Here is a 25,609-nt window from a genome sequence, read left to right on the forward strand (position 1 = left end):
TCCTTTCCCTTCTCCGGCTCTGTATCCCTTTTGCCAATCACCTTTCCGGCTCTCAGCTTCACCCCACCCCCTCCGGTCTTCTCCTATAATTTCGCATTTCCCCCTCCCCCTCCTACTTTCAAATCTCCTACTATCTCTTCTTTCAGTTAGAACTGATGAAGGGTCTCAGCCCGAAACGTCGACTGTGCTTCTCCCTGTAGATGCTGCCTGGCCTGCTGCGTTCTACCAGCATTTTGTGTGTGTTGTTTGAATTTCCAGCATCTGCAGATGTCCTTGTGTTTGCCTTTCAACATTTGGTAGGTTTCAGTGAGATCCCCACGCTTTCTTCTAAAGAAAAGGCCCAAAGCTGCCAAACGTTCCTCATATGTTAACCCCTTCATTTCCTGGAATCATTCTTTGAGCCTCCTGTGGACTCTCTCCAATGACAATACATCCTTTCTGAGATCCGGGTACCAAAACTGTTGACAACACTCCCAATACAGACTGACTAGTGTCAGGTTCAGCATTATCTCCTTGCTGTTATATTCTATTCTCCTTGAAATAAATGCCAACATTGCTTTTGCCTTCTTTACCACTGATTCAGCCTGTAAATTAACATGAAGACTCCTAAACCCCTCTGCAACTCTGATGTGTGAAACTTCTCCCCAGTTAGATAGTAGTCTGCACGGTTCTTCCTTTTACCGAAATGCATTATCATACATTTCCCAACACTGTATTCCATCTGCCACTTTTTGCCCATTCTTCCAATTTGTCTAATTCCTGCTGCAATCGCATTGCTTCCTCAGCACTACCTACTTCTGCACCTAACTTTGTATCATCTGCAAACTTTGCCAGAAAGCCATCAATTCCATTATCCAAACCATTGACAATGTGAAAATCAGCAGTCCCAATACTGACCCCTGAGGAACACCACTAATCATTGGCAGCCAACCAGAAAAGGCCCCTTTTATTCCCACTCACAGCCTCCTGGCTGTCCGCCATTCCGCTACCCATGCCAGTATCTTTCCTGTAATGCCGTAGGATTTTATCCAGTTAAGCTGCCTCATGTGAGGCATCTTATCAACTGCCTTCTGAAAATCCAAGTAAATGACATCCACTGCCTCTCCTTCGTCCATCCTGCTTGTTAATTCCTCAAAGAACTCTACAGACAGATTTGTCAGGCAAGATTTCCCTTTACAGAAACAATGTTGACTTTGAATTATTTTATCATTAGTCTCCAAGTACCTCGAAACCTCATCCTTAATAATAGACTCCAACACTTTTCCAACCACTAAGGTTAGGCTAACTGGCCTGTAATTTCCTTTATTTTGCCTTCCTCCCTTCTTAAAGAGTGAAGTGACATCTGCAAACTTCCAGTTCTCCAGGACCATGCTAGAATCAAGTTAAAAGATCATGACTAATACATCCATTACCTCTTCAGCAACCTCTCTCAGGACTCTGGGACATAGTCCATCTGGTCCAGGTGACTTATCCACCTTCAGAGGTTTGAGTTTGCCTAGCACTTTTTCCTTTGTAATAGCGATGGCTCTCACTCCTGCTCCCTGACACTCATGGACATCTGGCACACTGCTAGTGTTTTCCACAGTGAAGACTGATGCAAAGTACCCATTAAATTCACCTGCCATTTTTTTTGTCACCCATTACTACCTCACCAGTATCATTTTCCAGTGGTCCAATATCAACTCTCACCTCCCTTTTACTCTTTATATAACTGAAAAAACTTTTGGTATCTTGCTTTATATTATTAACTAGTCTGCCCTCATATTTCATCTTTTCCCTTCTTATAGCTTTTTTAGTTGCCTTTTGTTGGACTTTAAAAGCTTCCAAATCATCCAACTTCCCACTCACTTATGCTTCCTTATATGCCCTTTTCTTGGCTTTTATGCAGTCCTCAACTTCCTTTATCAGTCACGATTGCCTACCCCTCCCATTTGAGAACTTCTTCCTCTGTGGGACATATCTATCCTGCACCTTGTGAACTATTCCCAGAAACTTCAGCCATCTCTGTTCTACTGTCATCCCCGCCAGTATCTTCCTCCAATCCACCTGGGCAAGCTCCTTTCTCATGTCACTGTAATTCCCTTTATTCCATTGTGATACTGATGCATGTGACTTATGCTTCTCCCTCTCAAATTGCAATATAAATTCAATCATATTATGATTACAGCTTCCAAAGGTTTCCTTTACGTTTAGTTCCCAAATAAAATCTGAATTATTACACAACACCCAATATCTAAGATGGCCGTTCCCTGCTCTAAAAAGCCATCTCATAGGATTTAACAAATTCCCTCTCTTACGATCCAACACCAACCTGATTTTCCCAATCCCCTTGCATATTGAAGTCCCCCAATATAATTGTGACATTATTACATGCCTTTTCCAGCTCCCTTTGCAATCTCAACCCCAGATCTTGGCCACTATTTGGAGGCCTAAATATGATTACTATAATAGTTTTGTTACCCTTGCAATTTCTAAACTCCACCCACAAAGATTCAACATTCTCTGACCCTATGTCACTTCTTTCTAAAGATGTATTTCCATCTCTTAACAACAGAGCCACACCATGGCCTCTGCCTTCTTGCCTGTCCTTTCGGTACAATGTATATTCTTTGAAGTTAAACTCCTAACTATGATCTTCTTTCAGCCAAGACACAGTGAAGCCAACGCCATACTAACCAATCTGTATTTGTGTCACGAGTTCATTCACCTTATTCCGAATGCTACACACGTTTAAATACAGCATCTTCAGTCCTGCATTCTTCGCCCTTTTGAATTTTGCCTCTGTGGTACAATTCAAGTCTTTACTCTGTCTGCATTTGTATTCAATCATTGGCTTGTCCTTCCTTACATTCATGTTACACCCATCATCGACTTGTAAACTTGTTGGCTCATCCTCAGCTCTATCAGACTGGTTCCCATTCCCCTGCCATATTAGTTTAAACCACTCCCAACAGCTCTAGCAAACCTGCCTGCAAGGATATTGGTCCCCTCAGATTCAGGTGCAACCCATCCCTTTTGTACAGGTTCCACCTGCCCCAGAAGAGGTCCCAATGATCCAGAAATTTGAATCCCCGACCCCGCTCCAATTCTTCAGCCGCACAGTTATCCTCCACCTCATTCTATTCCTATCCTCACTGTCGCGTAGCACAGGCAACAATCCCGAGATTACTACCCCTCCGAGATTACTACTGCTCACCCTCCCTTTTCAGGATATTGTGGACGCATCCAGAAACATTGCGGACCCTGGCACCTGGGAGGCAAACTACCAGGTGTGTCCACAGAAACAGCTATCTGTCCCGCTGACTATACAGTCCCCTATTACTGCTGCCATCCTCTTCAGTTCATTACCCTTCTGAGTCCCAGGCCAGACTCAGTGCCAGAGGCTTCGCCCAGGTAGTTCGTCTCCCCCCACCCCCCGAACAGTACTCAAAATGGAGTACTTACTGTTGAGAGAAGATACACGTACTTACAGGTTAGTGGAGATGTCTAGAAGAGAGTGTAAAAGAAGTTTAGTATGTTTTAGTAACACACACAAAATGCTGGAGGAACTCAACAGGCCAGGCAGTGTCTGGAGTAAAACAGTTGATGTTTCAGGCCGAGACACTTCATCAGGACTCTCAGTGTACTTTAGTATTGAAGTTGAAAGGACAAAGTGAAGAAGCAAATTTGTCAGGAAGAGAGGCTTGGGATCAGAGTTTCTGAAGAAGGCTGTGCTGTCGTGAATAGAGCACTGCAGAGGAATAAAGTGTCATCAGGGATTAACACAGAGGCATGATTTAGGATGGTTGCATTAACCACAAGACCTTGAGAAATGGAGGGTAAAGACAAGAAGGATCTAATGGAGAGCTGCCCCAATGTTAGTGTGAGTTGGAATTATTGTAGGCAGGAAGCAGGAATTATGGAAGTTAGATCCAGAGGGAATGAAGACATCATTCGTGGGGATATGATCAGCACATAATCTGTCTCTTCCTTCTTCCTCACCTCCAGTAACAAACAATTCTACTCCCTGACATTAGGTGACACTTCAATACCCAAAAGTTCCACACCATCACTCTCCACAAAGTGAAAGACCCACTTTACTGTTACCCCCAGTACACCTACCATTACTTGTAGCTATATAAAATAGAAAAATTAAAGCATGCTTAAACCATTTCAAGCTCCTCTCCTCATTCCGGGGCAGCCAGGGTACATGTGAGGAACAAAATACAACAAAACCATGAAATTGATACCTCCGACCTGTAAGAAAATATCATGTTTCCATGGGGAAATCGGTTTCAAAGGCAGGTATGGCTGATTTCATTTCCAACCTCGTACTGATAATGTTAAATGTACTAAGCGTGCTTTGGTCTGTTTTCCTTTCCCTGGCACAGTTTAATTCTATTGTTGGTTCTACAGAGACCACTGCCGGGCGAGCAGATGTGCAGGGACTTGTCCACAAGTGCTAAACTGTTCACTGCAGAGGGAACAATGCAACGCGAGGCTTCAGGGTGTCTCCCGATTGTGTTAACCCCAGCAGTAAAACCCCAGAGAAAACAGCTGTTTTCCGGGGGGGGGGGGGGGGGGCGGACGTCCCCATGTCTTCTCTGAGGTTCTATTGTATACTTGAGAGACAAAACGCAAACACTAATTTTCTGTATCATCATGGTCATTTGTCTCAGAAATTGATCTGGTCACATTAGTCCGGGGTTATAAAGTTAAACCACTTTCTATCTGTGCAATTTGTCTAATTTAAGCGGGTTGTAGATAATAGGTTTTTCCCATGTGCTCTTTGAAGAGCAGACAAAAAAAATTAGCAATCATCTGCGATGTGATGATGTGTTAACTGCTCATCCAGCCGATCACGTTGGGCAGGTAAAGGCAGCTCAAACACGGAACAACAGGAACAAATATGTAAGCGCTGATCCACCGTTACCAGAGACACGGAGACCTCGGGGGAATTTTTAAAGAAGTACAACAGGTGTTATTGAAGTCAGAAGCTCCTGATTGCGCTCTTCTAAAATAAATCACGGGTTTTCTGCCTCATCCTATTTCGTTCGGCACACCCAGATGGAGTAGCTTCATCGTCGTTTATATTTTGTGCTAAATAGTTCCTGCTTTTACGGTGGCAGCGCCTAAGTCCATCACATCCAGTAGAAGGGTACATTGACAACAAATGTGTGTGTTGAGAATTCATGTCACTGAAAGTACCTCAGGGGTAAATGGAGCAAAATACTAGCTATTTTTAAGACAATAATCAAATCTACCATGCCTGCCACACTGACAATCATTGATATCTTCAGATCTTTCAAAATCATGGCTCCTATTCTTACCTCCACAATATTTCTTGTCAGTTTAAAAAAAGTTTAGCATTGACTCACAGGGTTCCACTCAAGGATTATAGTTCTGTAATTACTCCTTTCTAATAGTCTCAGTGACCAAACTCTCCCCTACCGTGCTTGCCCCCTCCACCTACCTCACTAACCCCTGCCTTTCCTCCTCCAGGTCCCTCACCATCAACTCTTTTGCTGCCCTCCTCCCTCCATCATCCCCACTGCCTCCTCTCCTGTTAGCATCCTGTGGTCCTTGAAAATAACTTGGATCTCCCACTGATCACATTTTGTGCTTGAATGGTCCAATTAAAAAAAAAACTAGTGCACAGGGACACCACAAAGCCAGTGAAGGCGGTCAATTGCTATGCACTATTATTTCATAGTGCTGGAGCCCCTTCCTGGCTGGTCAGACAGTTAACCCAGGATGTACCAGACCAGCAAACCAACCTGTGGTCTACATGTGGCCCATGGGCTCTCTGCTACGTTGCATGCCTGGACTTTTTACACCTATTAGGCCTCAACATTAACTTCACCAGTTTAAAATTATCTGCATCTCCATTCCAATTCTCCAGAAACTCTAGATGCTTTTCATACTTCCCTAATTAACACCTTTTTTTTGGATGCACCCTATAGTTCCTTTACTTAACCTTAAACAATCCTCTTTCATTTTGGACAGTCACAAATTTTCATCATATAAACCCTTTTGGATTAATGGTCCACTCTGTCAGAAACTTTCCGAAATTCCATGATATTCTTTCCAAGACAGTAGTTCAAATTGTCTCTCTCCCATTTCCCGCACATCTGCCCTCACCCCATCCACCTGCCACCCCACTCTGGATAGGGTTCCCCTTGTCCTCACCTACCACCCCACCAGGCTCTGGGTCCAACGTATAATTCTCAGTAACTTATGCCACCTCCAACGGGATACCACTACCAAGCACATCTTTCCCTCCCCCCTTTCTGCAGGGATCGCTCCCTATGCAACTCCCTTGTCCATTCGTCCCCCCCATCCCTTCCCACCGATCTCCCTCCTGGCACTTATCCTTGTAAGCGGAACAAGTGCTACACCTGCCCTTACGCTTCCTCCCTCACCACCATTCAGAGCCCCAGACAGTCCTTCCAGGTGAGGCTGGTGTGGTATACTGCGTCCAGTGCTCCCGGTGTGGCCTTTTATATATTGGTGAGACCCGACGCAAACTGGGAGACTGTTTTGCTGAACACCTACGCTCTGTCTGCCAGAGAAAGCAGGATCTCCCAGTGGCCACACATTTTAATTCTACGTCCCATTCCCATTCTGATATGTCTATCCATGGCCTCCTCTACTGTCAAGATGAATCCAAACTCAGGTTGGAGGAACAACACCTTATATACCGGCTGGATAGCCTCCAACCTGAAGGCATGAACATTGACTTCTCTAACTTCCGTTAATGCCCCTCCTCCCCTTCTTACCCCATCCCTGACATATTTAGTTTTTTATCTCTCTCTCTCTCTGCCCATCACTCTGCCTGTTCTCCATCTCCCTCTCGTGCTCCCCTCCCCCTTTCTTTCTCCCTTGGCCTCCCATCCCATGATCCTTTCCCTTCTCCAGCTCTGTATCCCTTTTGCCAATCACCTTTCCAGCTCTTAGCTTCATCTCACCCCCTCCGGTCTTCTCCTATCATTTTGCATTTCCCCCTCCCCCTCCTACTTTCAAATCTCTTCCTATCTTTCCTTTCAGTTAGTCCTGACGAAGGGTCTCGGCCTGAAACGTCGACAGCGCTTCTCCCTATAGATGCTGCCTGGCCTGCTGCGTTCCACCAGCATTTTGTGTGTGTTAGTTCAAATTGACAATTCTTCTGAATCACGACATTTCTCAGTTGTAGCATGCAAACCAAAGAACAGCAGAAGTATCAACTGCTGGTAGAGCATTCCAAGTTAATTCCAAACCCCACTCTTCTCCTGTTAATCTTGTACCTTCCATGGCTTCAAATGTCTACTCTTGCAAAATATACATCATGTTCTCCCTCAGTGTTCTACTGCAAAACCTTCCATGTTGCAGCAATTCACTTCCCTAATAACATTTTCAAACTGATGACCAGGAAGATTTATTTCCTTATTCATTGTACCTAAACTCAACATAATTTTAAAACACCACATCTTCAATTACCTTCTCTGCTTTATTAGCAGCTTCTCAGATTTCCTTAGTTAACCTTGGTATCTCAGAGTACTTCCTGGTGAATTCATTACTTTAGTGCACAGTTACAACCACCCAAAACTGCACATAGATATGAATTAATGGATATCTCATGGAAACTTACACTAAAACTTATTTAAAAAATTCAAAATGTTGCTGGTATTTTCATGGTTTTATCCACCTACCCAGACAATTATGTATTTGTGATCTCCATTAATTTTTTAAAACTCTAGGATCCCTTAGTTTCTTTCAAACACATCACCCTATACTTCAGTTGCATCTTCCAGCCTGTTTGTGAGGCTTTCTTTGAGACTGCCTGCTTTGTTTCGTAGTCCTTCCAGTTTACTCGGATCTCTAACTTATTGATAAATTTCAGCACTACAGTCACTGTTGCCTATCTAAATAGAAATCAAAGTGACCCAGCACTTTCCAATCCATACACCACCCTTCCCTATAAAAATAGTAATTTTCCATTGGCATAGTTATTATGATATGCTAGTACAACAATACCAGTAATATTATATGAATAATAGCACAGTGGGTCAGACAGTTCAAATCTCACCCTGGTAGTTGAGGTTTGAATTTAGAAAAAAAAATCACAAGAATAATGACCATAGAAACTACTCTGGTTCACTGAACACTTCAGTGTGTTATTGATTCTGAAGTAGGTAACGAGCCCAACGATCTTCCCTTCAATGGGAGTTCAGCAATCTCTATCAATACCGTTCAAACATAACTAAGCATAACTAAACATAACTAAAATGGGTTGCAGTAATTTAAGGCACCAGCTCACCACAACCTTAAGGGCAATTAGGGATGGGCAACAAATTTCTTTAAACTAAATCAGCACTATTTCGTAATCTTACCTGGCTAATTCTGCACACATTAACAGAGGTGTGGTATTGATCACATTTCTGTTCCCCGACACAGTTTGCATCCAACGTCTGTACAATTGTGGTCAGATTTCTTGCCTGACTTCCTTGGATAATCACAAAGGAACACACTTCATCCACTTTGCGTTCCCCATCATTTCTGAACCAGCTCTTTCTCTAGTTATAACTAATCTGTCCTACATATTTAATAGATACTCTCACTTCTCACAAATACTGTACAATTTCTCTTCCTTGTCCTTAATTCACAGATTCCCATACAGTATTCACACCGGCTCACCCTGCATATGCTACTGTGTCACAGGAAGAACTTTTCAACGTTCAAAACACTGGAAGATGAAGTTAAAGAAGGGGGAGCTGTCAGTGATTCAGGATTCTCCTTCCAAATCCAGTTGTTCTCAGCCAGCCAAGGGGTTTTTATCTGTTATTGGGAATGCCCTTGATATATTAACAGATCAATTATAATAATTATGGAAATGAATAACTGTCTGAAACACTCCAGAGTCAGAATCAGGTTTAATATCACTGGCTTTTTTCGTTGAATTTGTTAACTTTGCAGCAGTACCATGTAATGCATGATAAATATGGAAAAAAAAGAATTAAAGTATTTATGTGTATTAAGTAGTGCAAAAACAGAAATTATAAAAAAGTAGTGAGGTAGTGTTTATGAGATCAATGTCCATTTAGTAATCGAATGGTAGAGGGGAAGAAGCTGTTCCTGAATCAGTAAGTGTGTGCCTTCCGGCTTCTGTACCTCCTACCTGATGATAACAATGAGAAGAGAGCATGTCTGGTGGTGTCACCCACAGGGACAGAAACAGACCTAACATTTCAGGTTAATGACCCTTCATCAGAAAAGGTTAGGAAGAAATAGGGGAAAGGACATGAGAGAATAAAATGGTTATGGCAGTGACAGGATGGAAGGTAGGCAGGAACAAGCAAATAAATGATTGATGAAGGCAGAGGCAATGGGACAAGCAAGGAAATGAAAGATCAGTTCAGAGAGGTGCAAACTGAAGCAGCATTATTTAGAAATATGCACAAAAGGAAAATACGTTGTATAAACAGAAAGTGCTGGAAGAGGTCATCATCTAAAATTATTACAGAATGTTGAATCAGGAAGATTGTAATGTGCCATTTAGATGACAATGCTCCTTCAGCTTCACTAATCTAGCGTCAGAGACCGAGGCTAAATGAAATGGAGAATTAAATGACAGACAATGGGTTTTGTGCACGAGGACAGTAAGCATGGATGGGTTCTACTAAATTACACTCCTATCACAGCTTTGACTGTGAAGTGCATTTTTGGGGAACAGGATTCAGAGGTAACACACGGCGGGTGCCACAGCTCCTGCGTTTGTATGGGAAGGGATGTAGGTATTGGTGGAAGCAGAGGAATGCCCTGAACAGATTTTAAAAGTGGTGTAAGGTTATCTAGTGACTGTGGAGACTAGTCAGGTAGACTGTGAGATGAGGACACAGCTTGCTGCTTCTGAGAGCAAAGGGAAGGGACAAGGGTAGCAGGATGAGAATTACAACAGACATACGGTAGTCATGTTGGGAATCCTTGGATGACAAGAAGGTATATATTGGAAACACAGATCATAGAAGCTGGCTTTTTCAGAGCAGATGTGATAGAGGCAGAGATACTGAGGGAAAAAGGACTGCTTACAAAATTAAAATTGTGAGGAAGTGTTATGGTGTCAGTGAAATTACAGTGAATGCTTATCCACAGAAATGGAGATGATGATGCCACAGATGGGACCAAGAAAAAGCTGGAGGTGGAGCTTGTGACAAAATGACTCATAGTACAGCTGTTCAGGTATCAGCAAACCCCAGTAGACCTGAGCATCATTGTACAACTAGGCATGGGGATACTCTGCAAGATTCCATCGTTCATCCTATGCTGATAAATAGACAGCAGTAATGGGTTAGAATGGCATCACCAAAGATGAATACCAAAAATCATTTGGAAATAGTAACACTTCCAATTATCTTTAACATATTCAAGTCGTCTAGTAGCGTAGATCCGTTCATAATTTTAGTTTAGATTATTTCTATAAAATATAATATTTCAGTCAAGCCTGTTCATCACTGGCAGATTTTATCCCTCAGTGTTCTCTCTCTAAAAGAAGAAAGCTTTTAACTCCGAGTGGAGTCATCGGGACGCTGTCATGACGATGTATTTTTTTAGCAGGCTTTCTTGTTTTTACGAGGCTGAGTTGCTAGCTCGATGCTCAGCCCAGCACGGATGGAAAGTGTGCAAGGGAGCCAGCTGGATTCGAACTCAGGAGACTTCGCTCCAAACTCTGGTGCTGATGCCACTACGCCGTCTAAGCTTACCAGAAAAAAAATCTAACAGCATGGATCTGGTTGCTGATACAGTTGAAGTTAGAAGTTTACATACACTTAGGTTGAAGTCATTAAAACTCATTGTTTAACCACTCCACAGATTTCATATTAGCAAACTATAGTTTTGGCAAGATGTTGAGGACATCTACTTTGTACATGACACGAGTAATTTTTCCAACAATTGTTTACAGACAGATTATTTCACTTTTAATTGACTATATCACAATTCCAGTGGGTCAGAAGTTTACAAACAAAATCAAAAGAAATCAGCCAAGACCTCAGAAAAAAAAATTGTGGACCTCCACAAGTCTGGTTCATCATTGGGAGCAATTTCCAAATGCCTGAAGGTACCACATTCATCTGTACAAACAATTGTACGCAAGTATAAACACCATGGGACCACGCAGCCATCATACTGCTCAGGAAGGAGACGCATTCTGTGCCCTAGAGATGAACATACTCTGGTGCGAAAAGTGCAAATCAATCCCAGAACAACAGCAAAGGACCTTGTGAAGATGCTGGAGGAAACAGGTAGACAAGTATCTATATCCACCCTAAAACGAGTCCTATATCAACGTAAACTGAAAGGCTGCTCAGCAAGGAAGAAGCCACTGCTCCAAAACCACCATAAAAAAGCCAGACTACAGTTTGCATGTGCACATGGGGACAAAGATCTTACTTCTTGGAGAAACCTCCTCTGGTCTGATGAAACAAAAAATGAACTGTTTGGCCATAATGACCATCGTTATGTTTGGAGGAAAAAGGGTGAAGCTTGCAAGCCAAAGAACACCATCCCAACCGTGAAGCACGGGGGTGGCAGCATCATGTTGTGGGGGTGCTTTGCTGCAGGAGGGACTGGTGCACTTCACAAAATAGATGGCATCATGAGGAAGGAAAATTATGTGGATATATTGAAGCACCATCTCAAGACATCAGCCAGGAAGTTAAAACTCGGTCACAAATGAGTCTTCCAAATGGACAATGACCCCAAGCATACCTCCAAAGTTGTGGCAAAATTGCTTAAGGACAACAAAGTCAAGGTACTGGAGTGGCCATCACAAAGCCCAGACCTCAAACTGATAGAAAATTTGTGGGCAGAACTGAAAAAGCATGTGTGAGCAAGGAGGCCTACAAACCTGACTCAGTTACACCAGTACTGTCGGGAGGAATGGAACAAAATTCCAGCAACTTACTGTGAGAAGCTTGTGGAAGGTCACCCAAAACATTTGACCCAAGTTAAACAATTTAAAGGCAATGCTACCAAATACTAACAAAGTGTATGTGAACTTCTAATCCACTGGGAATGTGATGAAAGAAATAAAAGCTGAAATAAATCATTCTACTATTATTCTGACATTTCACATTCTTAAATTAGTGATCCTAACAGACCTAAAGCAGGGAATGTTTTCTAGGATTAAATGTCAGGAATTGTGAAAAACTAAGTTTAAATGTATTTGGCTAAGGTGTATGTAAACTTCTGACTTCAACTGTATTTTATCACCAATATTTTATAAAATTCTGTTTTACTGTTACACTGTATGTATTTCACTGTAAGAGCAGTGTAGTCTGCTTTCAGCACGTTTGGGTTACTGTTGAATTAGGAGAAATGTGTGCCATCCAATTAGGATGGTTGCATTGAAGGGGAGGTTTCTCTGGTGAGGGGCGCCTCAATCTCATGAGTTTTGTGGGGCCACAGGATGTCTCCCTTGACTTATGCAGCCAAGGAAACCAGGGAATTTCATAAGTAAAAGAAACAAGATATTCTCAGGCAACTTTATGCAAACCTATTCCATTAAAACTTCCCACAGCATAAATCAAAAACCCTACAGATGTCACCTGTCAGGCAAGAAAGGTATCAATAAACTTGAAAGAGTGCAGAGAAAATTTACAAAGATGTTGCCGGAGATGAGGACCTGAGTTACGGGGAAGGTTGAATAGGTTAGGATCTTATAGAGGGATACAGATTTATGATGGATATAGATGGGGTGAATGTATGCAGGCTTTTTCTCCTCAGGCTGGTTGAGACTAGAACTAAAGGTTTAGGGTGAAAGGTGGAATACTTGAGGGGGAACCCAAGAGGAAGTTTCTTCATTCAGAGGGTGGTGAGAGTGTGGAACGAGTTGCCAGTAAAAGAGGTAGAGGCCGGTTCAATTGTAACATCTAAGTAAAGTTAGGTACATAGATGAGAGGAGTTTGGAGGGATATGGGATTAGCAGAAGATCCGGTCAGGATAGAGTGGATGGGTTGAGGCCGTTTCTGTGCTGTAATGTTCTATGACTCTACATCGGAACTCTAGGGAAAAAGCAGAAGTCACACAAGCTGAAATGTCATCAGTATGAAACATCAAACTCCTCTCTGCATACAGTGCTGAGAATTGTATTTTTAATTCAGCCTCAGCTGGTGTTAGGCTTTGTGTGTGCTTCAAAGCTGTTCCTGTTAAACAGTGTGAATTAATATTCTGAAACAACATCATTAGCAGAGTGATGTAGAAATAGTTTGACTGAATAATTCTTTTAAACACCCAGTTGTGGGCAGACCACAATATTTCACCTTGAAAGGGAGAAGGTGCAAATTATCTGATTACAGTTTCAAACTTTAATGTGGCCTGGATTAAAGATGGAAAATGGTTCAGTTTGAGGTTACAGAGAAAGGACAGGGTATAAAAACAAAAGCATGATTTTCCTTTTCTTCAATAAGCAGTGAGCCAGTAAGATGACATTGTATTTGATGCCACTGTTAGGAAAACAAGCTTTTACTACTCAGCCTAGCTGAGTACATCACCACTGCCACAGACTTTATCAGCAAGTGTGACAGGCCTGTACCAAAGAGGATGTTTCCGACTGGAAATGATACATGAACCATGAGATCCAACCCCCAACTGAAGTCTAGGACTGCAGCATTCAAAACAGGTGACCCTGACCTTTACAAGAAATCCAGATACGACCTCTGTAATCAGGGATGTCAATAGACAATACCAGTCCAAAACAGAATCCCAGAACAGCCGCCATTTGTGGCAGGGCCTACATGGTACGTTTGTATAACGGGTTACAAAATAAAGTTAGTTAGCATCGACGACAGCAGTACGACCCTGCCCAATGAGCCTCAACACATTGTATGTCGTGAACAGCACCCACAGCAACAGCCTCAGTTACATATCAACCCTGAACCCACAGAAACCAACTGACCCAGATGGTGCTCCCTGTAACATCCTTGGAAACTGCACAGATCAGGTGGTGGAATATTTGAAGACAGTTTTAACCTCAGTAAAACCACCAGTATAATCAAACATCCCACCCACCCCAGACATTCTCTCTTCTCCCCTGTCCCATTGGGCTGAAGATACAAAAGCTTGAAAGGACATGCCACCAGAGTCCAGAACTGTTTCTATCCCACTCTTATACACACGACTGTAATGTCTATGATGTTTCCTTAGTATGAAAAAAAACTCTTGGCCTCTCAATTTACCTCTAGTGACCGTACACCTCACTGTGAACCTGCACTGCACTTTCTCTGTACTGCAACACTTTACTCTGCACTTCATTATTATTTTACCTTCTATGATCGTGATGCACTGTTATAATGTTTTAATCTGTATGGATTGTTTGCAAGATAAGTTTTTCACCGTGCCTTTGTACATAAGACAATAATAAACCATTTTACAAATAGAGATCGTGATGAATGCTTTCAAATTAAAACAGTAAATGATGCAGGTTAGAATACAGTTCCAATATCATTCTTTTCTTATATAAATTGTTAAAAGCAACTCTGTTCTGGAAATACCGTTGGCCAATAAATGCTCCTTCATGGATAAGAGATTTTCTACAGAATGCCCACAATAATAGCATAAATATTATTCAAGATACAGAGTAGCTAGGTTACAATCATTAGAACTGTAACCGTCGTTCAGTGGAGAATTGCATTACTATTAGACCTTTGACTGACACTGATTTCACACATGATCTCCATGAAGTTAGAACCCTTTATTGCAAGGACATTTTGGAAAGACTTAGGAATATGCAGCAAAATGAAAAAGACGCACATTCAATTCCATTTAGTACCATGGTCCTGTTTTAGTATTTTTAAAGTATAGCATTCAGAAACCCGGCTTGCAGCAAGAACCTTTTAATTTGTACATAGAATATTTATAATAATGAGGCACAATCTGGATATTAACTTCAACAGCAAAACAGTGATTGACAAAAAGTATTAAATAAAGCAATTGTTTTACATTAAAATAGGAGGTTAATTTAATGTTAAATATTCAGCATACAGAACTTAGATGACATTGCCACAAAGCTTTACAGAATGGCAAACCAAATATTACATGTAGGAGCATCAATTTCAAAGAACATTTACATAGTATGGAAGAAACTGAATTAACACATGAGCAGGAGCAAATTAAGACTAAAATCAAATGTAGCTAGTGGAATCACAAGGGATTAATAATGCAATTTTTCTCTCTCTCCCCCTCCTGCCCATTCCCCCAGTTCCCTTGGAAGTGGTAAGATATAGGGAACAGAAAAGTGTTTCACAAACTTCAGGAATGTGACAGAACAGAAAATACGTTGTTCAAGGCACACAATAGTAGACATAAGGCCAGTCGTGGCTTAATTAGAGTTACACCCTTTCGAAAATAACAATGACGTCAATTGAAAACAAAGTTAATGGGAACAAGATATAATTTTCACAAACATTTCCAAGTACTAATATGTCACCATTTAATGCATTTGTAATAGAAGTTACATTTCTCTCTCCCTGACTCTGTTACAAGGATTTGCATTTAACACAGTTAACTGAATAAAGACTATTGGAAGTACGGTACTGGCTGCAATTTCGAGTGCTAAACCAGCTATTTCATTCAGCGCAGGTGCTTCTTTCTAACACCATTTATCTCATTGCTCTGCAAAGACACTATATTTTGCTTAACAGTTCACTTGCTTTGTGAACCCAGGTGCCTTTTTTGTGAAAGGATGTATATAAAATGCCTTTGAATCTTATTCTCAAACAATTACATTGTAGTGACCTAAAAGCACCAAACAGATCTACAGTTACTGTTCAGTGCAAACCTGAATGTAGGTGTAGACTAACTATTCCCCTCTAACCCCTGTAACAAAAAGGAATATTTTTTCTTAGGTCTTGGTTTTATAAAGTTTATTTAGTTGCATAAAATTATCATATTCAATCTAATATTTCAGATTAATGTATAGCAAAAAGTGAGAAACAGCTATATCATTGACCACAATCTGGGGTACTGACTGCCTCACTCCGCATTAAATGAAAAAGAATTCAAACATTTTATAACTGCATCAATCATTCTGAGTTCTGAGACATTACTGTTCCTCTAGCCAGGAAGGTCCATCTGAACCAGGAGCCTTCAACTTGATGTGGAATTGTTTGAGCACCTGTTCAAGTTGATGCTGGTTGCCAGCGAAGTAGGCTGACACAGAGTTGTGAAACAGAAGGAGCTGGTTGTGCATGACTTTAATCTGTGAAGAGAAAGATTACTTTTCAAATAACATTCATTCAAAAGAGCAAAATGCAGGATTCTAATGTAAGAAAACATCTATTATGACAGTAAAAACATAACATTGTGTACTTGTACTTTACCCCACCTACTTCCTGCTCACAACTACTAAGGCAATTTTCAGACCCTGCCACTTGAGTGATAGATAACATTTATATTGTGCAGAGAATACTAAACATATTTCAAAATTTAAAATACTTCTTTTGCTGTCAGGAGGCAAACACCAATACTTGTGATTTTGTCTATTGCTAGTAGCATTAGGTACTCTTATTAAGGTTATATTTTGTTTATTCATTTGGAGGAACATTAATTGCCCAATGAGAAAATTAAGTTGGAAAGGAAGAAGATGCATCTTTAACTATATTTTGTGCCCTTATTGCATCTGAAGAGTTTTATTTTTGAAGCCTAGTCACTGTTGTAATGTAAACAGTCAGCACCCAACGTGTTCACAATGAGGTCCTGTAACTACCTAGTAATATCCAAAAAAAATCAGATTTCAATGTTGGATGTCCAAAGATCACAAAAGTATTGGCCTAGATATTGTTTCCACTCATAACCTTCTGACTTACAGGTTACAAGCTCAGTGACGTAGAAACACAGAACACCTACAGCAAAATACAGGCCCTTCGGCCCACAAAGCTGTGCCCAACATGTCCTTACCTTAGAAATTACCTAGGGTTACCCATAGCCCTCTATTTTTCTAAGCTCCATGTACCTATCCAGGAGTCTCTTAAAAGACCCTATCGTATCCAACTCCACCACTGACACCGGCAGCCCATTCCATACACTCACCACTCTCTGCGTAAAAAACTTACCCCTGACATCTCCTCTGTACCTACTTCCAAGCACGTTAAAACCATGCCCTCTCATGCTAGCCATTTTAGCACTGGGAAAACGCCTCTGACTATCCACACAATCAATGCCTCATTGATGTATTGTTTCAAAATTCAGATTGTTGGGTAGATTTTGGCAGTGCTTGCATGTGTTGATTGCAGGGTTCCATCAAATATCTGAATGTGACATCTAATTTTACTGTTACACTGCCAACATTGAGTTGTGACTCAGTTGGAAGCACATGCTTTGGAATTATAAAGCTGTGGGTTCACTTCAGCAACTCAAGCTCAAACAATAAACTGAAGTTTCAATGTACTGACAGAATGCTGCATGGTTGGACAATATTAGAGTAGGCTTTCTCTCTCAGGTCAATACAAAATATTCCATGAAACTTAAAGCTGGAGTGTTTACATTTCTGTGTTTAATAAATAAATTAGCATTTACAGTCAATCACTATTTACACTTCATGGTTAAAATTTCACTTTTTAATAAAAAGAACAAAGAGTGCAAACAGTAGAATTGGCAAATGAACATAATACGGGATGATATTAATCACTCAGTTCCACTGAATAAAAATCTGATGATCAAAGGCACATTACTTAGCACAAAGTTGGAGTATCTTCAAGGAAAACTACTACTCTGATCAATCTTGATGGATAGACTTTTCATAGTGAAGATCTTTGCATTCAAGTTCCCAGATACAAGACTCGCTGAGTTGTGCTATTTTAGAGAGAATGAAATAATATAATAAAATCCCTATGTTCGCCACTTGCTATGTAACAAAATTACTTGGCGCTACTGCAAAAACTACATCACAAAATCAGAAAAAGTTGGGACAGGTTTCAGACTTGTCCAATGTGTTTGAGAAATGGTGGACCAATCTGACAGCTCATCTCACCACATTGTTTTTGCCAGATTGCAACAAACCAAATTGAGTGCTGATAACAATCATGGATAAACTGGTACAGATTGACATTCTGTAATTAAGTTCTGCTATCAATTGCTTTTAGGACATCAACAGAATTCAACACTGCCTATGACTAACATTATCAGACAAAGAGAAGAATGCCAGTGCACTAAAATGCAGACCCAACTCTTCCAAGGATAATGATACAAAATAGCTTACCAAGTGAACAATAACTTGCTACTGTATGGGTTCCTAGTGTTTAAAGCTTAAAAGTGTTAATTCCATTTCTCCTGACAAACTTTGATCCTGTCAATGATTCCTTATACTTTAGATGAACTATATGGATTTCAGTTCAGGCAACAGTTTTTACCAATACTAACCCTTTAGCTAAAGAATTAGGTTACCCCTTCCTTTTAAAATGTGCTGGTTTGTTTGTCCATAAGACACAGGAGCAGAATTAGAGCATTTGGCCCATTGAGATTGCTCCACCATTCCATCATGGCTGATCCATTTTCCTCTCAATCCCATTTTCTTGCCTTCACCCTTTGACATACTTACTAATCAAGAACTTATCAATGTCTGCTTTAAATATACCCAGTGACTTGACCTCAACAGCCGAATGTGGCAATAAATTCGACAGATTGACTCACTCTCTGGCTAAAGAAACTCCTCCTCATTAGTGTTCTCAAGGCTGTGCCCTTTGGTCCTAGATACCCCCACTACTGGGAACGTCCTCTTCATGTCCACTCTCCCTAGATATTCCCGTTCTATAGGTTTCAATGAGATCCTCCCTCATTCTTCAAAACTCAGCAAGTACAGGCACAGAGCTAGCAAATGCTCCTCATATGTTAACCCTTTCATTCCCAAAATCATTCTCGTAAACTCCCTCTGGACTCTTCACCCATGCCAGCACTCTGAAAACAGAGCACCCTTATGCCTTGACTGCAACCATTTAGTTATGTAAAGTTACACAGTTTACACAAAAAGGCTAGTTGTCAAGCTCGTTTATCAACACAGATGCCACCCCAGGGCTGTGTGATGAGTCTATTGCTGTACACCCAGCTCACACACAATTACATAGCAAACACCCAAGTCATCACATTGTCAAGTTCACCACCACCATCAACAGTGAGACAGCCAACAGAGAGGAGGTGGAAGAGATCGAGGCCTGGTACCAAGCAAATAACCCCTTTCTTACTATCAAGACCAAGGAGATGGTTACTGACTTCAGAAGAACTCGCAGCATTTGTGCCCTCTTTACATGGGCGTCATAGCTGAGCAGGTTCAAACCCCTGGGAGTGCACAACCTCTTATGGTCCCAGAACACATCAGGAAAGCTCGCCAAAGCCCCCTCCTTCCGAGGAGGCTAAAGAGAGCATCCTAACAACCTGTGTCACTGCTTGGTATGGAAACTGCATTCCGGTGGACAGGAAGACTCCACAACAATGCATCACCAGCACCGGCCTACGTGCCATCAAGGACAGCTATACAGAAAGGTGCTGGAAAAGGGCCTGAAATATCATGATGGATCCTACCCACCCTCCCCATGGATTGTTTGTCCCACTCCCATCAGGGAGAAGGCTATGTAGCATCCTCAACTAGAGCCACCACACTCAAAAACGGTTACTTTCCCCAAGCAGTAAGACCGATCAACAGTCTGCACATCCAAGCACCACTTTTCTGATGACAGCATCATTTTCTGTCAGTCACTTTATGTACAGACACTACTGTGGCTAGTGTAACTTTATGGACATGCAATCAATCTACATATGTAAGCTGCCTTATGTATTTACGTTCATTGTGAGTTTTTATTATTGTGATCTTTATCTTGCGTTTTTTTTGTGCTGCATCGGATCCGAAGTAACAATTATTTTGGTCTCCTTTACACTTGTATATTGAAACTGACACTAAACAATCTTGAATCTTGGCCTCTATCTTTAACACAGGCATCATGCCAGCCCTCTTCATTTGACTTACAGCACATCTTTCTACTCAGTTCCCCTTCTTTAACTATCTAAATATCCTATTCCCTTCAACTATTCCTTGTTATATCAACTACATATTCTCAGGAAAAAAATCTCCCAAATTTTTAGTAACACTTTTATAAGTCACTTTCTCATATTTATGAACTTTTGGAGATTTTGGATTATTCCAAGATAATTTCTCTCTGCTGCTCCAATAAAACTTCTATGATCTATGATATCAATTCACTCGAAGAGCTTCATACGATTCAGCTTTTCCTGATACAAGTGCACTATCTCATTCTTTTGAATCATTTTTGTACTTACACCAGTGCTTCTACATCTCTGTGAAAAGAGATGAGAATAATGTACAACAAACAAGGGCTTGTTACAAGTTAATACAAGCTCTCTTTCTAATTATATTCTCTAATAATTATTCAGAAATAAATTGAAAGGCAAGGTTTGCTCTTTAGGCTTTATTAATGGTACTTTTAATGATATGTATATCAGGGACTTGGATCCCTTTTGCTCTTTCCTTTCCACTTTGTCTATTATCCGTGTATATAAAATCTTGTTCTTCCTGTCAAAATGCACGTTGCAGGTTATGCAAGTTGAATGATCCTAACCTTTCTGTTTTAAATCCATGCTCCATTATGGGCTCACTTTCTTAATGTTTTTCTATTAATTCTTTGGCAAAAGTTCCATTATCTTTCTGACCAATGTTAATTTAATTGCTCTACAATTGCTGAACTCATTTCATAGCCATTTCTTTCTTTTCAGATCAATATATGGAAAATTGAATAGAACAAATGTTGAAAGAAATTATAACGAACAAGCTTTGTCACACGCAAATTGGCAGCTGTGTTTCCCGCATAGTAACGTTGACTAATTCTATCATGGAACCTCATGGGGTTGTGAAAAGTGGCATTTAAATAAAAGCTCTGTGTCTTAAAAAATCAAATTAATGTGTAATGAAAATCAAAAACTGCAGACGCTAGAAATCTGAAGTATAAACAAAAACATGCTGCAGACACATCAGGCAGACACTGTGGAAAGAGAAACAGTGAACATTTCAGATGTTTGACCTTCTGCCAAACTTACTGACTACTCCCAGCATTATTTATTTTTAATTCTTAATCGCTGGCATTTGTTGTATTGTGTGGGGATTTTCTTACAGTTAAAGTGGCTGAGTTGCCTTTGGTCTAAGTTTTGTTTACAATTGTTCTGTTTCATACCAATTCTAATTTTCCATAACTTGAACAAGTTCTTTTTCCAAGAAACTGGCTTGAGCATTTGCAGTTCCCATTATAATCAGATTCTCATTCAGTGGAACAAGGCAAGTTACATTTGAATATGTGTGGAAGTGGCATCACACAATGCCCATTTTAAACTCATAGCTGTAGATGTAATTGTAATCCAAAGGGGAATGATAAATGCCTCAGCAGCAATAAATGCAATACCATCCATGTTAACTCCTGGGATTTTAAGAATAAGCAACAGAAACTGGAGGGCACAATTCCAAAACAGGTACAACAACAAAGATCTGAGGTTATGTGTGACTAAACTATTGGAAATTTGACTGACTGATTGAAAAGAGCAATTAAAAAGCATACAGAACATTGGCTTAATAAAAGATGTAAATGGAACAAGAGCTTGGTGAACCTTTGTAAAATTTTGGATCAGCTACAAACTTTGCGTTTTCTGAATTCTGAACACTGCACTTCAGAAGAACTGCAAGGTAATGCATGATTTCAGAGTTAAGGGAGCTTAGGTATGTGGGTGGACTGGCATAGCTGAGATTGTTTTCCCTATAAAAGAGATGGGTGGGACAGGAACTGATACATATATTCAAAGTGAGGATATGAATGGAATGGATAGTTAAAGAGAAACTGCTTGCATCGACAGAACCAGAAAGGTTAGAATGCAGATGATTAGCAAAAGAACCAGAAGTGAAATGAGACAATATTTTTAATATATAGTTAGTGGTTTGGGTTAAAAATGTGCTGCCCTTGAAAGAGCTTGGGAGGGAGTAATGTGTTAACAGAGGCAGATTCAATTATGGTTTTTTGAAAAGAAAGTAATTTAGTGCCTTAAAGGGAAAAAGGAGCTATGGTGAGAAGAGAGTAACTGGCTAGGTTACTCTATAATTGTGGGGACTGGTGAACTGTGCACCAAAGATTGCAATCCCAAAGATTGTAGCAAGCAAGGAGGCCACAGAGCTGGTAAGTTTTTAAATGGGCTGAATGGCCTCCTTGCTTGCTACAACCTTTGGGATCCTGAGTAGTGCAGAGTTCACCTATCCCCACAATTGTACAGTAGGCCAAAAACATTCAATTGTCATGTAAACAGTACCATTATTTTTCTTAGTAAAAGCTGGAATAAGGGTAAACTGACAACTTGCTAATTAGAAGCCTTTAGTAAACAAAAAAAAGGAGAGTTTTATAGGACATCAGATTCATGGCATTTCAAGATTTTAATCTTCCAGGTAACTCCTAAAATCAGCTTCCATGCCTCAATGTCATCTTTGGTATCGGCTGATCTCCGCCAATTCAGTTTACTGCACACTGCTGCATTTGTGAGGTCTGTTGAACTTCATTCTCAAGGAGACAAGACTTTACCTGTTTTTCCTTTGATCAGGAGCAGAAAAATAGCTACAGGGATGTGCTTGAGTTGTGGGCTCCCCCAAAATATACACACTGGGAAGCTGCACTCATGTAGGGCTACACTTGCCTGGCAACTTCCGTGAAACATGCGTGTCTATAGTCTTAGAGGGGTTTCATTGACCCTTCCACTTAGAATGTGCCACTTGTAAGTTTGTTTTGCCCAGGCCCCTTCAACCTCTGCATATGCTCTCCCATCTCTGCATCGTTGTTACAGAATTCATTTATCAAATAGCAAGACTTCCCTGTGGCTAGAAGAGTGCCATTTCTAATGTTTAGTAGTTGACTGCCAAGATTGCAGCAGTGAGGCTAAATGATGGAATAAAATAATATGTAATGAATTAACAAATTATTTCACACTGAAAATGACAGAGCACAGCCTTACCTCAGGGAACCAGGCAAAGCTCTTACATGATTCTCATGATCCTGAAATGGAAGATTTCAATAAGGCATTGACAAGCATTCTAAAAAAAAATACCTTGTTTTCATCCAGAAATTTCAGTTTGATGGACACACTCGTTCTGAGCTTGTCAAACTTCTCTTTGTGAATCTGGAATTGTTGCTGGGACTGTTCAATCTTTGGAATCGTAATTGCATCGCGAGGACCAAGGTTCAATTCCTCCAAATCAGTTCGATAAGCATCGTATTCTATCCTACGATGAAAAACATGGACAAAATGCATTACGCTCAGTCCCTGATATACTTAACAAAGACAAAAATGTAAAACACCCTCTCTTAGCGAAAGCAGCAACAGAACTCATTCTTTAATTGTGGTTAATAATCATTGCATGAGGTAATCACCACAATATTTCATTGATAATTACATCAGAGATAAAATGCAACAAAGGCAACATCATGAATGACTTCAGTCTTGAAGAAAATTTAACCAATTTGATTGTACTGTGCTGACTCATTACTTGTGGTTATATCATACAGGCATTGCCTGGGGAACATTGAATTATAATTCAATTATAATTTAGCTTTTACAAAGCGAGGACAAGTTGTACTTATTTCCAAAAGCCACAAACTCCGAATGCTTTTACAATGATATGAAGAAAGATACTTGGTCCAAGCAACTTTGCAAACTCACCCAAAACTCTGGGCTTTGCTGCCGTATTTTAACATACATGCCACATTTGTCCAGAACTACAAAAAGTGGCGAGGAGCAATGTTGTTTTCTTGTGGGCTGCTGTTGAAAATGAGGGTCTCCGAATGGTTTAGCAAATACAGTACATACAGTCAGTAATGATCTCTACTGGGAAGGAATAACTCAAATTTTAAGCTGCAATGGCATACTACAGCTGGCACCTGGAGAAGCTCTGCCTTGTTGGTGTGAATTTGAGGGGTCGGGAGAATGAAGGAGAAAATAATACAGTACTCATGACCTCTGACCAGAGTTCTCTTTTTTTTAAATTGTAGGTATAAGATCTTTGAATAATTCCAAGGCATTTTAGAGAGACTTAAACATAATGACAGCTTAACAGAGGAATTATTAAAATATTCAAAAGTATTATTGAAGAGATTCTTAATTTTTGTTTTGTTTTTGGTGATGTGATAGCCAGAATTTACTGTCAATGTTGAAGTGGCTTTGAAACATTTGTGGTGAGCCACTGCAGTCCTTCTGTTGAAGGTAAGGCAATGATAGGTGTGAAATTCCAGAGTTTAATGGGCCATTCAGCCTATTAAAAATTTACCAGCTCTAAGCAAGAGGAACCATAAAGGAATGAAAATATATGGTTAAGCCAGGATGATGTGCGATTTAGAGAGGGTAGGGTGGTCTAGAACTTAAGAGGCTGGCTGGCACTATAGATGGCAGTGGATGAATTGAGGGAAAGAGGTGGTGAGCAAGGTGAGGAAGACTGAGATAACTAGAAAAGAAGCCTGGATCAAATAACTGAACTCTTTGGCTCAGAAGGGGAAGGTGTGGTAGTGACTGGACCGTAACACTCAAGTAACTATGGAGATTTGAGGGTTGGGGATGGGGGAAGATGATGGTGAGACCATTGAGAGATTTAATTGCAACAATGATTGTTTTAATGTCCAGCATTGGGTAACGTTGAGAATTTTAATGAAGTTGTGAGAACATGGTGAAAAGATAATGAAAGACCCTACACCATACGGATACTGTTGACTATATAAGTGCTATATTGGAAAATGCAGTTACATGTACTGTATTGACTAGTTCTGTTCCTGCCAAAGCCAGACAGATGGTAGACAGTAATGATCTTGACAGTGAATGGACATAGTCTGCAAAGAAACAGATCCTTTGGCCCAACTCATCCATTCCAACCAAAGTGCGTTCCCAAGCAACTCCCATTTGGCTGTAATTGGCCTGTATCACTCTAACACTTTCCTATCCATGAACATGTCCAAGAGTCTTTTAAATGTCCTAAATGGATCTGCCTCTACCACTTGAATTGGCAGCTCGTTCCATATACACACCACCCGCTTTGAGGAAAAACTGGTTCCTTAGGGTCCACTTTGAATCTTTTCTCCTCTCATCTTAAACAAATAACTTCTAGGTTTAGATTCCCTTATCTTGTAAAGAAAGACAGAACATCCAGCTTATTTTATAAACCATCTTCACTCTTATAACCCAAGCCCTCCAGCCCTAGCAACATCCTTGTGAATTTTTTTCTGCGGAATCTCTAGCTTAATTATATCCTTTAGCAACCAGAACTGCACACAATACTCCAGGTGTGATCTCACCACCATCCAAGGTCATGTCATTTACTGTGCAAGTCCTGTCCTCATTTAACTTCTCAAAATGCATCACCTAATACTTGTCTGAGATAAGTTCTCTTTGTCATTCCTTTTCCCACTTTCCCAGTCAAGCTCCCATTGCAACCTTAGACAATCTTCTTCATTGATCACAACACCAATTTTGGTGTCAACCTCAAACTTACAATCATGCCTCCTACATGTGCATCCAAATTGCCATGCCACCTACACGCTCATCCAAACAACTGACAAACACCCATCCATCTGGCACACCACTG

General features: G+C 40.6%; 1 protein-coding gene across 5 annotated transcripts in view; it reads right to left on the bottom strand.

Moving 5' to 3' along the window:
• Positions 1 to 14,685: 14,685 nt before the first annotated feature.
• The window catches only part of LOC140726466 (arfaptin-1-like), a 136,059-nt gene continuing 125,135 nt past the window's right edge, over positions 14,686 to 25,609 (bottom strand). For all 5 annotated transcript variants that reach the window (XM_073042888.1, XM_073042886.1, XM_073042887.1 and 2 more), the window contains 2 exons: positions 23,089 to 23,263; positions 14,686 to 16,210 (listed from right to left, as the gene is read on the bottom strand). In XM_073042888.1, the coding sequence (XP_072898989.1) occupies positions 16,055 to 16,210; positions 23,089 to 23,263 (331 nt within the window). In that variant the 3' untranslated portion in view covers positions 14,686 to 16,054. The remainder of the gene's footprint in view (positions 16,211 to 23,088; positions 23,264 to 25,609) is intronic.

This window comes from Hemitrygon akajei, chromosome 4 (assembly GCF_048418815.1).
Source record: "Hemitrygon akajei chromosome 4, sHemAka1.3, whole genome shotgun sequence".
NCBI lineage: Eukaryota > Metazoa > Chordata > Chondrichthyes > Myliobatiformes > Dasyatidae > Hemitrygon > Hemitrygon akajei.